This window comes from Anneissia japonica, unplaced genomic scaffold, assembly GCF_011630105.1.
Source record: "Anneissia japonica isolate Jap-2015-1 unplaced genomic scaffold, ASM1163010v1 scaffold288051_len111034_cov203, whole genome shotgun sequence".
NCBI classification, from domain to species: Eukaryota; Metazoa; Echinodermata; class Crinoidea; order Comatulida; family Comatulidae; genus Anneissia; species Anneissia japonica.
In genome coordinates this window covers 59919-73745 of record NW_022703443.1, presented here as the reverse complement: position 1 = coordinate 73745, position 13827 = coordinate 59919, and the positions used below count along the sequence as shown (strand labels likewise).

Below are 13827 nucleotides of genomic sequence, written 5' to 3'. Positions count from 1 at the left end.
AAATCCTCATCATTCATCCTCCATTAACATAAAACTGTCTGTGATGCAGACAGCAGCATGACTTATACACATACATTAACTTGAATGCAGTGACTGTGGGACTATAACATGTGTGGACTATTATTGCAAATTATGTATTAAAATAATAGCAAGAGAATTTCAACACACCTGGTATGCCATCCCCAGCTGCTGATGGAGAGAGGTGTTCTCTCGTCATCTTGGTGAGTGCCCTCATAAAAACAGATATAAGTCGATCGATGTAGCTCACGTTGTTCGTACAAGCGGCTTTCAGGATCATTAAAGTGCCAAAGAGGCTAGACGTTGGAGTGCCGGTTGCAGCCCTGGACAGAAAATGATACAAATATTAATTTTTGACAATATTACAGAAGCACAAAAAAAATTTGAAAATGCAGTTGAAATGGAAAGCTGGGGAAAGCTCTATAAGCCATTCTTGTTTCTATAGGAGACCCCAGTTCACTGTGTTAATATTTTTTGTACTTACTTCTCATAGCTATTGAGGCCTTCATAGATCACTTTGCCAACACTGGCATACAAGCATTCAAGCTCTTCGTGTTTAGAAGCTACCGTTGATGTGCCTGAAAATAAACAGATTTAATCAAAAGAGACAATAAAATACACACATACCAATGGTGATGCTGGTATTCCAATATTCCCCAAAAAAGAATGAGTATGTTAGTGTGGTTCTACATGTACGTACACAGGGTAGTCAGATGGATAGTTATATTATTTTACTAAGATTGTTCCAATTGGAGGAACCATAAACATTTGTCAGTTTATATACAAAATATTAAAACAGATATTTTATTCAATCATTTTTGTTATTCATCAGCAAACGTTTTGTAAATCAAACTTCCAATTCCAACTAGGCTTTCAAAATGCGATCATTTTATGTTCTCAAAGCTGTATTTCATGTGCAAATTGCCCCAACCAAATACATTCAATATGTGTTTGCATTTTAACAGGAAGAAAATAAGTGGGAATAGGAAATACATGCAATGGTGAAATGCTACAAAATTGCTTTACAACAAACTTCACAGAGTGACTTACTTGATTCTGTCGGGAAGAGACTCATAAGCTTTGTAAGTAGAGTGTGAACTGCACGTATGACCTTTGAATTTGAGCAGGTCAAACATGCAGCAATACCTCTTTGCAGTGGCTTAAAACTTGATAAAATCATTGGCTTTTTCTGTAACAAAATTGTTGATATCTTTAAAAAATAGTAACTAAGCTGAAAATTTTATGATTTCATCATTTTGTACCATTATTCACGGACTCATAATAAGACACCTCCATCCTTATGCCATTTTCTTTTACAATCTGGAATTACCACAATATAAATAAATAAAAAAATTTTGGAATTAATTACTTAAACATATTAGGAGTTTTTAGTATTGCACTATATGAATCTATATTGATAGCAAGACATGTGACATTATATTCATTATAAGTATATCTTACCATGACACTCAAGAGAAAGCTGAGGATTTCAAGGCCAGCACAAACATTCCCATAATTCACTGAAGTGCTCTGTTCCTGGTAAATAAAAAATATATATAAAATTATTAAAAACTAACAAACTACAGACAACTTTGTTTTGACTTAATTAAAATCCTTATTTTTTTTTTGGCAGTATATAATTTAAATTAAATCATGTATTATCCACAATAAGCAGGTGTTAGGAGTAGAGGAGATGTTTTAATCTGATTAACCAATAAATAGACAACTTGGTATCATCTGATTGGATAATCAATTAACCAGTCAATGTAATTTAATAGCATATACAAAACTGGGGAAAAAACCCATTGCATTTACAATTGCTTACCACTGAGAGGAAGAGTTTTTCCATAAAATTCAATTTCAACTCTGACTTCGGCCAGACGTCTGGCCTCAGAGCCGTCTTCAGGAACATGATGCAACGACGTGACAGCTGCTCTCCTGACTGACCTGCTGCTGCAGAGGAAGCCTCGTTGACCTGACACGCTATTCGCAACAGGAAGTTCACAACAGCATCAGAGTAGTGCTTGTCAATGGCTTTGCTAGACTCTACGGAGATACTGGTCTTTGTTACTGTTCCTGATGCATTCCGGACACGTTTAGGATCTGGGGCGGAATCTAGCGATGCTGGTCTTTTCAAGGCCCCTGCTCCTGCTACTGCAGTTGCTGATGTTGATGCTGCAGCTCCTGCAGGTGTTCCAGTTTCTGCTGCTACAGGCTAAATACAGAAAAAAATAAATTATTAAATAATGTTATGTACACAATAAACCAACATTTTTATGTATACATGGTACTGTATGTACATTGTATAGACAAAACCACATTTTGTTTGCATTTACAAAGTTAATACATTCTCTTAATTCTCATAATATTAAAACCAAGCCATTTAATGCAAAATTCCTCATGACATAATGGCATCATCTATGGTAACTTACCATAGTCTCTGTATTGGTATCATGTTCTTTGATCCGTCTCACTTCCCATTTGATGATGACCTCTGCAAGGTCAACTGCTAGCTTACGATGCTCTAAAGTAGCATTGGGAGTGAACCCTAACCTTTGAACTGAGTTCACCATATTTTGAATGAGATGATGTCGAACAGGGTAATATACTTTGAAATGCTTCACAAGCAGTTGGCTAGGCAAAAAAACAAGACAAATATCAAAATCAACAGTTACAATGTTAGTTTAAAGGAGTGTCAATGTTGGCTTAAGTTAGTTTACCCAGGTAACACAATGAGTGTGTTTACCTTCCCACCATATGCCAGTACCCATACAGTGCCTTGCCCAAAGACACAAGCCAATATAAAAGCAAGGTAGTTGAACTCCAACCTCAAAGTTCAGTGTCCAGGCCACAACTGCTGCACCAAATGCTTACACTAGAGAAATACATATTGCAATACAATGTTACTGCAGAAACTTACAGCATATGAACAAGCTGAGCTACTGTGTGTCCCTCCTCTACAATGATCTTCTTGGTCCAGTGGGTCAACATAGTGTTGCCCTCTTCCATCCTAGTCGGTAGAGCCGGGGTCAGAATCTCCAGAGCTTGACGTACTACGGAGCGAGCCTCTGGAGCATGGGCCTTCAATAGACTGTGAAACACCTTTGAAAACAAAATAATTTAATTGCCAATATGTATATAGTTTATTATTCATAATCTCATATATTATGACAGGTATATTTTTCTAGTAATAAACTTTTTTTTTTCTATAGCATATAAAATTTGGAGCAGTGATTGACAAGGCATGCATCTATGGGAGAACTGTGGTGAACAAGATGCCTGGTACTCTACCTGGAGAACAATTCGTTTGTGGATGGCAAACTTGGCAATGATATGAGATAGAAGTAGGTGGCCATGGTACTTAGTTGCAGGATCTACACAGTTCTTGTGGATTAAACACGGCCATGCAAACGTCATTAAACGACGCAGTTTACTTCCTTGTTTCCGATCAGCAGCATCATGTATATGAGGTGCAGCATGTTCAACTAGCAATGCAGCAAACTGAAGTAGCAAGATCCGTGTGGAATCAGACGTTCCATAAGGATTGTCGGGATCAATAACCTTCTCAATAAAGATGTTGACCAGATTATTCGGGTTGCTACCACTTGGGTTAGGAGGCCCACCAATCAGCTGTAAGGAAAAATCAATAAAACAAAATAACGCATGTTTAGTTTTATGAAAAACATGTAACAATAATAATTTCATTAATTAATACTGTTATTATTGTTATTGATATCCATCATTATCATTCTTTTGATAACATTTTTTTTTATTCAATAATTCAATTTTACACTGCAATACACATTTTATTACACATTAAAGAGTTTAGGATACTGGTTTTTTTTTTTACTGAAAAAGAGTATTGGGTATTTCAGCCATGTGTGTAATCTATGGGACAGCAGAAATTCACTCAATATATTTACCCCCAACCCTCTCATTTAAAATTAAATAACCTTTGTAATTTTGTACTGACCTCTTCTCCTTCTTTCTTGTCAAATGAAGCTGCAAACATCGGAATGATGATAAACTGGAGAGCTTTCCCCTTCAATATCTGAGGGAAGTTTTGGTCATGGAACAGCTCAACAAACTTCAAGAAAACTTGGCGTTTCTGATTTACAGAATAACCCTATGAAATAAACAATAACATATAATGCATTATTAATGATATGTTTAACGTTTTTATAACGGCACATCCTGCAAAGGACCTCATGATCCGTAACTGCAGGGTAACAGGTTCTGTATGGACCAGTACACTGGGGTAACCCGCTACTTATCACGAAAAATTCACTGGGTTTTTTAAAGTGTGCATGAGTCAATTGTGTACACTGGGCCTACGGTTTATAGTTCTTATCCAAAAAAAACTTGCTCCTCCACCAGAAACATAATCAAGCATGCTGCTTGAACCCACGTCAAAATATATGGCTGTAGGTTGCGGCGCAAATCCCTTAACCGCTCGGCCATTCAACTCGCCCTAAAAGTCTCTAACAGTCTTATCAGTGCACTACAACATCAGTGGTAAAAATGAATGGAATAAGCATACCTGCGCAACCTTATCCTCAAGAAAGTTCCTGAAGAAGACAAAGTTTGGAAGGTAGCGATTTGTGAAGACACGGAGAAGTTGAAACAACAGTTCAATATCCTCTGCATGATGCCTATGGGAAGAAAGAAGAGAACATAAGAGCATGAATTTTACAATCCAATGGCAAGCATACTAATAAAATCAGAAACCTTTACCATTGATTTAATTGGACAGCCATTTTAAATTATTTAAAAAAAAATATAAAAAAGGACATACTCTATGTAATTGAGTAGGCACTTGACCAAGAGTTTAGGTTCATTCCAGTGAATAACTCCTACATTGTCCACACGATGGCGCTCTTGGAATTGATCGGATGTCCAGATTCGCTTCAGATGATTGGCTAAGACTGGCTGCTTAGGCAGCCAATCAGGACTGTATTTGACCAGAATACTGATGATAAGTATGGTTTGGTACTGCAGCTCCAGTCGGGTCAAACTATTTGGACTGTTTGGCCGTGCAGTTGGCTAAGAGAGAAAAATAAATATTAGATAAAAACTGCTATAATGCCCTACAGGTGTATCTCAGAGTAAAAGTAAAGTGTAATGGTATGTCAAAGTTTGTTGTAATTGTGGCACAGAGGTGCCAGCTTCCAATTAAGAGGGTTTGAGGCTAAGACGCTAATTACAACAGCATCATTATGGAACATTCCCACAGACCCCCAAGATGTCCCTTGGGTGTTTGAACCAGAGTAATATCTTGAAGCACATAGAGGTCTACAAAATATCTTGACTTGGATTTGAAATATTGATCTTGTACTATAAAACTGACAATGTGCAAAAGAAAAAGGGTAGAAAATTGTACTTTTTAGTAGTCTGAGCATGCCCATATCAAGGTCAACATATACAAACATACACCACATACACACAACATAGGTTTGTGTCAATTGACCTTGGATACGGGCATGTGCATTTTAAACTACGAAATGGCTTATTGCTTGCTACTTACCTGAGTCTTGGCAAAAGCTAAATTAACCAACTTGGCTTGGTTACTTTGAACAACCTTACGCAACTCTACAGCCTCTCCTTGCTTCAACATGTGCTGAAAGGCAGTAAGAAAAATAACAGTATATTACAACAAGTTAATTGAAAAACAAGCGCAACGAAATAGTTTAAACAGGCTTATATTAAAAACCTGAAACAGATGATAAAATATTCATAGTAAACAATTAAGTTTTTTTTTTCTCAACAATGACAATATATCTACAAGTAAACAAAAAAGATGGGTTGTTTGTAGTTCTTCATATTTTTTATACAGACTTACTGCAAATAGTTTGTTGTACTGCTGTTCCTTGAGGTTGTTTTCATGTAGAAAGAAGTCAACAGTCTGCTGTGGATATCTCACAAGGTATTTGATCAATGGTTTACGTAGGGGACTTCCAATCTACAAACAATTAAGAAACATGTATAAATTTTGAAATAATACATAAAATAAAAAAGTAATATATTTATTTTTAAATCTAAAAATCATGTTTAATATTAATATTTTTTTTTGAGATTTTGGATTGATTGGGCCAGGAACTTTCGTAAACATTGTGTGCATGTATTCTCAGTTTAACACAATTTAATCTTGCAACCCTATATTCAAAGTAAAAAGTTAGCAGTTCTCATGCCAATCTAGGCCACACTAGATAGGCTCTCTTTAGAAGCCTTTTACGAATGGATGCAGAAAATCAAGTTGTCCCTCCCCTGTACCACTTGATTATAAATTGATGCAAAATTTACTGATAGAAAACTAATTAAATCCTTATAAACTAACCTCCATCATGAGAACTTTCTCTGCTCTGATTGTTAATATCACAAGCGGCTCCAGTAGTTTCAGTGATGCTGCTGCTGTTGTATGGAACATATTCAATATGGCTGAGCAAATCTTGATGCTCTGTGCATTTGTTCGTGTATTCCCACCTTTCATGGCAATGATTGAAACTTCCAGCCATTTTTTTAGGTGTGCCTGGAAAAAATTAATTATCATTCCTTAATCTTAGTATAACAGTTTATTAAAGTTAGGTATCAATGACTTTTTTGTCAATTAACTAAAAAAGTATTTACATACCAACAACTGCTCACATAGCTTTTCGTTGAATGCATTAGGGAAGAGTTGAGTGAGGCTATGTAAACGTTTTATAACGTTCAGGTTCAAACTTCGATGATCACCCATTAAGGACAATAGAGGGCGCACATTGGAACGCACCAACTCCATGTCAACCGGATGTCCAGCAATAAACTGTGAAAAGAGACAAACATAACAAAATATCAACAAAAACTTTTGGTTCTATATGTAATAAGACATTTAATAATTTTGTATGAAAATATGCCTAAATATGGTCATGATGACATCACATCATGCACATATATAGGCACATCATGACTATATATGGGCATACAACAGTTTGCTAGTGTTGACAGAGCTCAAGCAGGAATTCGATTCACAATATAAAGAGACACAACATGGTCTACATAACTTAAGTTCCATCATGAGGCTTGTTAGAGCGTGGAGATTGTGGTCAAAAAAAAAAAATACCTGTCACTTAATGTAACTGAATTGAGGGCCATGCTTTAAAATAAATACTGTATATACACAATATTCTATCTATCAACATTTATATCAAGTTATTTTGAAAAAGAAAACATTATAGTTTCTCATTCTCTTAAAATGATACAAAAATTGAATAACAGGAATGTTAACATAATTTTCTGGTCATTATGATGAAAAAAAAAGTATTGATTTGAACCTACCTTCTTCATACACTCAGTTCCAGCTTCTTGCAATTCTGGATTTGAGGAATTTAAGGCTTTATACAATGTATTGAAGATCTTCTCACGGACTTGGGGTATGTAGAAACATGCAGCTAGGGCCTCTGTAAAGACAAAAATTACACTTCTCAGTTCTACATTAGTATAGGGAAAAATCAGTTTTAGCAAAAGAACCAAACAGGTGAAAAAAAAAAATGAGAAACGCTCAAAATCAAATGTGCGAGACCTCTTATGTGATTACACCAACATGCAAAACCATGCGATAATGAGTGAATTACAACTAAGGCAGCTGATGAAGGTGGTGTGAAAATCATTCACTTCCTACCAGGTACCGTTTATAGCCCTGGAGGAAGAGAGGTAAATATATAAGTGTCTTGTCCAATGACACAAGAAATGTGATAAGCATTTGGTTTCAAACTGTCAACCTTACTCCTGCACCACATCGATCTCATTACGGTAATATGTTTGATGACTTACTCAGAGCACCGATTCTCAATGGAATCAAGGACGTTACAGACTTGTAGCATGGCAACTTGCTAAGAACGGCATCTTCAGCTTCACAAAGATTCATCAACTATGAATAAAAGATGAATATGTTTAATTACATCATATACATGTCATTGTAGGGGTGACAAAAAATGGCATTGTCAAGGTACGCAATTTGACAATATAGTATTTTCAAAATGTAAGCTATGGTCATTTCATTTAAAAAAACCTTTTGATCAGTTAAAACTCTAGTTCATCTCATACAACCTAAAGAATAAACAAGTAACAAAAACTGATCTTAAGGTTAGGAAAGGTGTATCTATCATTCCTGATGATGACATAATTAATGTTGAAATATTGAATCCCAACACGATGGCGTGCATTTCAATACTTAGAGTATGTATTATACTTTCTTATCTGAAATTAATCAGTGGACCTTTCGGTGTATCTATCATATAATGCAAAATGGGATGGAATATTCCATTGCTATATATTGGCTTATCAAGGTGGGTATTCACAACATAGACTAAACAGTATTGTACCTCAGTAAAAAAGACTTTGTGTTCCATTATTTCCAAGTTAATAGTGAAGAGTCTCGGTTGTAATGTTGTACAGAAGGTGTTACCATCCATCAGACCCATCTGGGCATTGGCCGGTTGATGTCGTAGCAGGTGCTTCTTCGGAGGAATCATGTCAGCCAGAACTTCTTTATGAGGATCCATGATGTCTGTCACACTTTTACCAGTTATCACTGCTATCTGCCTCAATGAATTCATGGCCTAGAGAAGAGGTATGATTTAATATATAATGCTCTGTCCAGAAAACCTAATTTTCTTTAATGAAAATGTTGCCATATATGGGTATGATGATGCAGTATCACATGAAACATGATACTGTGAACAAAGATTTAGACAGAAGTGGTCCTAAATAATCAGTTTATTTTGATGGATAACCATCACATCCTATTAGTTACCTATCTTAACTCCACATGCAGTCAGAGCCCACAAAGAGATGAAATGTGGATGTCAAATTATGTGGCAAATGCCAGAGATATGATCCTATATGCAATTGACATCATTTTTCCTCTATTATGAGTAAGTTACAGATAATTGTCGCTGACAAATTGATAATGGGGACAAAAATTACATCATATCCTTTTATATAGTAATGAAATTAATGTACTAAAATCATCCAAGTTTTATATGACTTGAATCATTATTGTACTAAATATTCTGTACTACTGGCTGTAACACACACCTGCTCTCGCACTGTCTGATTAGGCGAAGTTGCTTCTCGTACAAGCTCCTTTGTGACATCACGGAAAGCCTTCTTCTTTGCTTCCACTGTGTTTGGATCTTTCGCGTCTTCTTCTGAAAGGTCCGAAGCACAGATTTGTAACAGGGCTTCAAGGTCAGTCTTAGCATGGTCAAGAGCTCCACTTGATACCTGTGGTCAAGGGTCAAAGTTTAATCAATTTTGTGTGTATTTATAGACAGAATAAAATATACATAAATATTACTGTATTATTATTATGTTTCTGTTGAATGTAAATAAGAGATATCCCTTCTACTTAATTTAAAGTTTGTTCAAAAAGAATTTTTTTTCATCATAGAGTTGTCAGTTGTCTCCAAAATATGATGGGATGAACAGAGCTATGTAGTTAAGCCAAGATTACAAAACAAAAACAAAATTATTATACTACAGCAAACTAAAAAACAAGGCAAGTCAAAAAAAAAAAAAAAAAATCAGATAAAATTTCTGGATATAGTCATGCATATACCTCTTTGGTTAGGTCCATCATTACAAAGAAAATGGCTTTCAGAAACTGGTAGAGGTGGTTGAAAACCCATATGGTGGACATCTTTTCCATCATAAATTTGATTGCTATGCAGCCCCCAAGTTTTGCATACCAAGCTCTTTCGTAACAGCATCCACACATCTTCTCCACCAAGTAATCAAAGATTGGTAAGCTGCAGGCCTAGTGGAAAAATGAAAATGTATAAAAAAGGTGTATCATCATAAAAATGCACTTACTACAGCAGATGTATATCATAATTTATATCAAACGAATTCAAAAACAAATTCTAATTCATGAAATATTTACCCTCTCTTTTGACCCCAGCACGCTAGTTGCAGTGTCAATCATGAAGGTCAAAGCAACTTGACTTGTTTTGCAAAGTTCTTTCTCTGTGTGTGCCATGCAAGTTGCAATCGCATCGATGATAACATGGGGATCCATCCCCTTCTGGACTTTGTAGCGGTTGGATATCGGCAATGGTCCAGCCTGCTGCGTGATGGACACAAAAGTGAAATGGCACACAAGGTTGACCATGAAAGGTAGAGCACTTGTACGGAGATCTTTGATTGTAGAGGCAACTAAATAAAAAACAAATATAGGATTTAATTGTTGATACTCTGTGGGTATCAGAAAGACAAAAAAAACTCTTCATGCTGTTTATGTCAAATTTTATTTGACATAAACATGACATACCTAAATATGGTCATGATGACTTCATGTCATGACTATATATAGGCACATCATGACTATATATGGGCATACAACAGTTTTTTTTTTTTAAAAGAAAATTTTATAATGTGGACAGAGGTTTAGTACCTAACCAAATACAGGATGTTATCTTGTAAAATGAAGTTGCATGTAGCCATAAAAAACAATGCAATTATTTGTAAAGCAAGATATTACCTATCATAGCAGTCAATGCCTGTTCACACGCCTTCCTTGATAATGTATCAGAACACTTGTACATCGGCTGGCTGGACCTTGGGATCTCGCCTCGTGTGAACCTGCATTAAAACAAAATACATTGAAAATATTAATAATAAAATCAATCACGATCACATATTACAAATTAATGTTTTTTTTACATTTCAATGGGTTTAGGTTTATTCATAAAGTTCATAAAGAGTTAAATGGTAGAAATCAAATCAAACGTAATGGCATAAATAGTGTCTTAATTAACAGCTTTAAAGAGATTTCTAATTAAAAACAATTATTTTTTAATATATTATTGCAATAGATAATACTGCACATTATTATTTGATAGATGATGCATATTTTTTCTTTACTGTTGATATTGTAATTGTGTTCTTGGGAAACCACTCAATAGTTCGCTTTTTGTTGTTCCTCTCTTTGTTTTTGTTTCTCATTGAGTCTGTACTTGTCTTTTGTATTTTTGATTGAAATAAATGAAATGAAATTACTAGAACAAAATGTCACTGGCAACAAAGCCCAGAATGAAAGCAATAATAATTCCAACAAAAGTGATTATGTGTAAATTTTTTATTTTACTTTTTTAAAATGTATATATTAGAACATGGTGGTATTGAAATATGGCAAAAATAATTGAATATAAAATATGATTTATAAATCAATTTACAACATGAAGATAGGGTGACTTACGCTGAATGCGAAAGCAACTGTTGAACCATTTGTCTATTATCGTCCAACATTATCATAGAGACAAGAAAATGTCGGACAACCTCCCAGGCTTGTTTACGGTAGAAGGCATCAGTAGATGGTGACTTTAACGCATCCAGAGCTGATTCAATGATCTAGAAGGTTATTAGTGGAAGGAAATAAGTTAGTAGAATACACAAATTACATGAATTTATGCCAAACTCTGCACATTAATATCAATGTGTGGATAAGCGATAGATGGCCGTATCCACTATGAAGTCAAATTATAAAATATGAACTACATAGTGTTGTGTTTTCATTGATGTTCCAGTAAATAATTTGTATTGAATGCATATTTACTACACAACTGGTTTAATTTCTTTATGTTTTGATTACTTATAATTACAAATGTACTGTATTACCTTGGAAACCTTAAGATAAATTGGTATCTTGTGATCCTGAAAATAAATGACAATGCAGGGCCCATCCGTGTCCTCACTCCTGTAATTCAGCTGAATAAAGAATATTAAATGGTTACTTAAACTGGATTAAACTGGATCAGACTAGTGGATAAAACCAGACCATACTAGCAAATTGGTCAATTGGATTGGATAAAACTAGATCACACTACTACCCAGTGTGCTTTCAAAATTATCAATACACAAAAATAACACACATATACATAGACAAAACTAAACTTCCAAAAACTATGACATTCAGTTAAGTAACACACAGATTCACCCCCAAATTTTGATATAAAAAAGACATACAAACAGCTGCTGCATTGAGATGAATGAGTACTAACCTTCTGTGGTTCTTTCAACATCTTTCGATTGCCTCCACCAAATTTCCCAAGCACTCTGAATGCAACCTGAGCAATGCTGTCATTGCGATTTCTAAGGGTTCGCCATATCGCCTGAAATAGTAAATGATGACATAGTGTATGTGAATACTACTAACAAAGCTCATCAGAAGTATTTGGGAACATACTGAATATTTAGTACAATCAACAGGTAGAGCAAAACATCACTCTTATGATATTTTCTGATGCAAATACACATCAAAATTTCATTCAGAACACTACACCAAACGAATGTCAAAACACATCAGGGTAGAATCATGTACTTCGACCACCAAGCTATAAGATTATCATTATTACTCTATCTCTTGTTTACACAACTATGCAATAAACTTTACAATTATGAGTGATTTTTTAGAATAATATTATGAAATTGGCGTTGTAGACAATTTGAAAAAAATGCTTACCTGCATCAGTTCAGCTCTTACAGGCTGAATATGTTCATATAAAAAGTCAGGTTGAAGATTGTCAACACACAGCTCCAATGTACGTAGACCCTGTAAACACAACGAAGAAACCAGTGTTATACCATATTCAGACTACACTCTGTTGTGATCGGTTGAAACAGCGTCGGTGGTAATCCAAAACTAATTACTCCCGATCGCAACCAACAAGTGCATTCCAGAAAAACTTTATATTCTGGAGTAGGTAAAACAGTACTATTCCTCCGGTGGCTAGACCTATATTGACTGACCTCAGCCAATTAGAGTCTGTGGAATTTGTTGATCAGATTCCATGGAATTCGGGAGTATCTTTCACAAATGATTGTGAATTGCGATTTGGTGTCGCAATTGGTACAATCAATCGTTAAATGCGATGCTAGTCTGAATAGGGTATTAAATTTTCACTTTTGCAGTAAAAGCATGTTAATGGATCCTTCAAACTGCTAAGAATTCAACTGAATATTAAGCTATTAACTTCTAATACTAACATTATCATAATTATTGAGATTTTATATGATGTGCAAATGTTTGAAATGCAAATTTAATATATTTCACTGGGATAAATGAAAACATGGTTACTAACCTGGCTAACAAGTGTCTGGGATCCATTTAAAGCTGACACTAGAGGGTCCATTAACATGGGAAGATACGGCAGCAGGGAACTCAAACGGACTGGCACAGTAAGGCAAAGTTCAACAAATAGATCTTTCATGTGCTGTTTGTGTAGACCACTTTGAAGTTGGTTCAAACCTGGATGAATGAAAATTAATTAAATTAACTTATTCCTTTTCAACTTAATAAAGATATATAGTTTTTTCATAAGTGTGCAGACCTTATTATATCTGTGTAAATGCAATGTATTGTATGTCCAATTATGCTTTTATCATTTATTATATCTTTATAGAAAGACTCAAACTTGGAACAAAATTTTTAATGAAAGAGTATCAAATTGGAATGATTAACTGTGTGTTCCAGCGTACATTAAAAGAAATAGGCAGAGCTAGCTGAGGCAGTGAATCTGAAGTCATATGGCTTCCTGGTCCATTCTCACGACTAGATAAGTTTAATTAAGCTTTCTAGTTCAACTTCATATTATATGTGGAAAGGACAAGCCAAATCAGTCACTTGTCGCAAATCCTGTTTCAGAGATAATGGCCAAAACATGCTGGAATGTCAAAATTTGTGAATCAATTTTATCGCACCAAACTAACCTTTATACATCTATATATCATGCTATGCTCTTGTTTTCCCCATTTTCAATGTTAAAACAACAATTT

The 13827-nt window shown here is 35.0% G+C and overlaps 1 protein-coding gene across 2 annotated transcripts in view; it reads right to left on the bottom strand.

The window, feature by feature from the left end:
• Positions 1–13827, bottom strand: part of LOC117104459 (transformation/transcription domain-associated protein-like) — a 55412-nt gene that overhangs the window by 24890 nt on the left and 16695 nt on the right. For both annotated transcript variants that reach the window (XM_033245307.1, XM_033245308.1), the window contains exons 18-44: positions 13134–13300; positions 12515–12604; positions 12054–12164; positions 11671–11760; positions 11252–11403; positions 10535–10635; positions 9938–10209; positions 9614–9811; positions 9091–9279; positions 8376–8612; positions 7825–7921; positions 7330–7451; positions 6647–6817; positions 6353–6544; positions 5858–5977; positions 5543–5635; positions 4814–5061; positions 4559–4670; positions 3992–4144; positions 3310–3648; positions 2939–3120; positions 2451–2652; positions 1844–2233; positions 1480–1554; positions 1069–1207; positions 503–596; positions 169–341 (exon numbers count right to left, since the gene is read on the bottom strand). In XM_033245307.1, the coding sequence (XP_033101198.1) occupies positions 169–341; positions 503–596; positions 1069–1207; positions 1480–1554; positions 1844–2233; positions 2451–2652; positions 2939–3120; positions 3310–3648; positions 3992–4144; positions 4559–4670; positions 4814–5061; positions 5543–5635; positions 5858–5977; positions 6353–6544; positions 6647–6817; positions 7330–7451; positions 7825–7921; positions 8376–8612; positions 9091–9279; positions 9614–9811; positions 9938–10209; positions 10535–10635; positions 11252–11403; positions 11671–11760; positions 12054–12164; positions 12515–12604; positions 13134–13300 (4509 nt within the window). The remainder of the gene's footprint in view (positions 1–168; positions 342–502; positions 597–1068; positions 1208–1479; positions 1555–1843; positions 2234–2450; positions 2653–2938; positions 3121–3309; positions 3649–3991; positions 4145–4558; positions 4671–4813; positions 5062–5542; positions 5636–5857; positions 5978–6352; positions 6545–6646; positions 6818–7329; positions 7452–7824; positions 7922–8375; positions 8613–9090; positions 9280–9613; positions 9812–9937; positions 10210–10534; positions 10636–11251; positions 11404–11670; positions 11761–12053; positions 12165–12514; positions 12605–13133; positions 13301–13827) is intronic.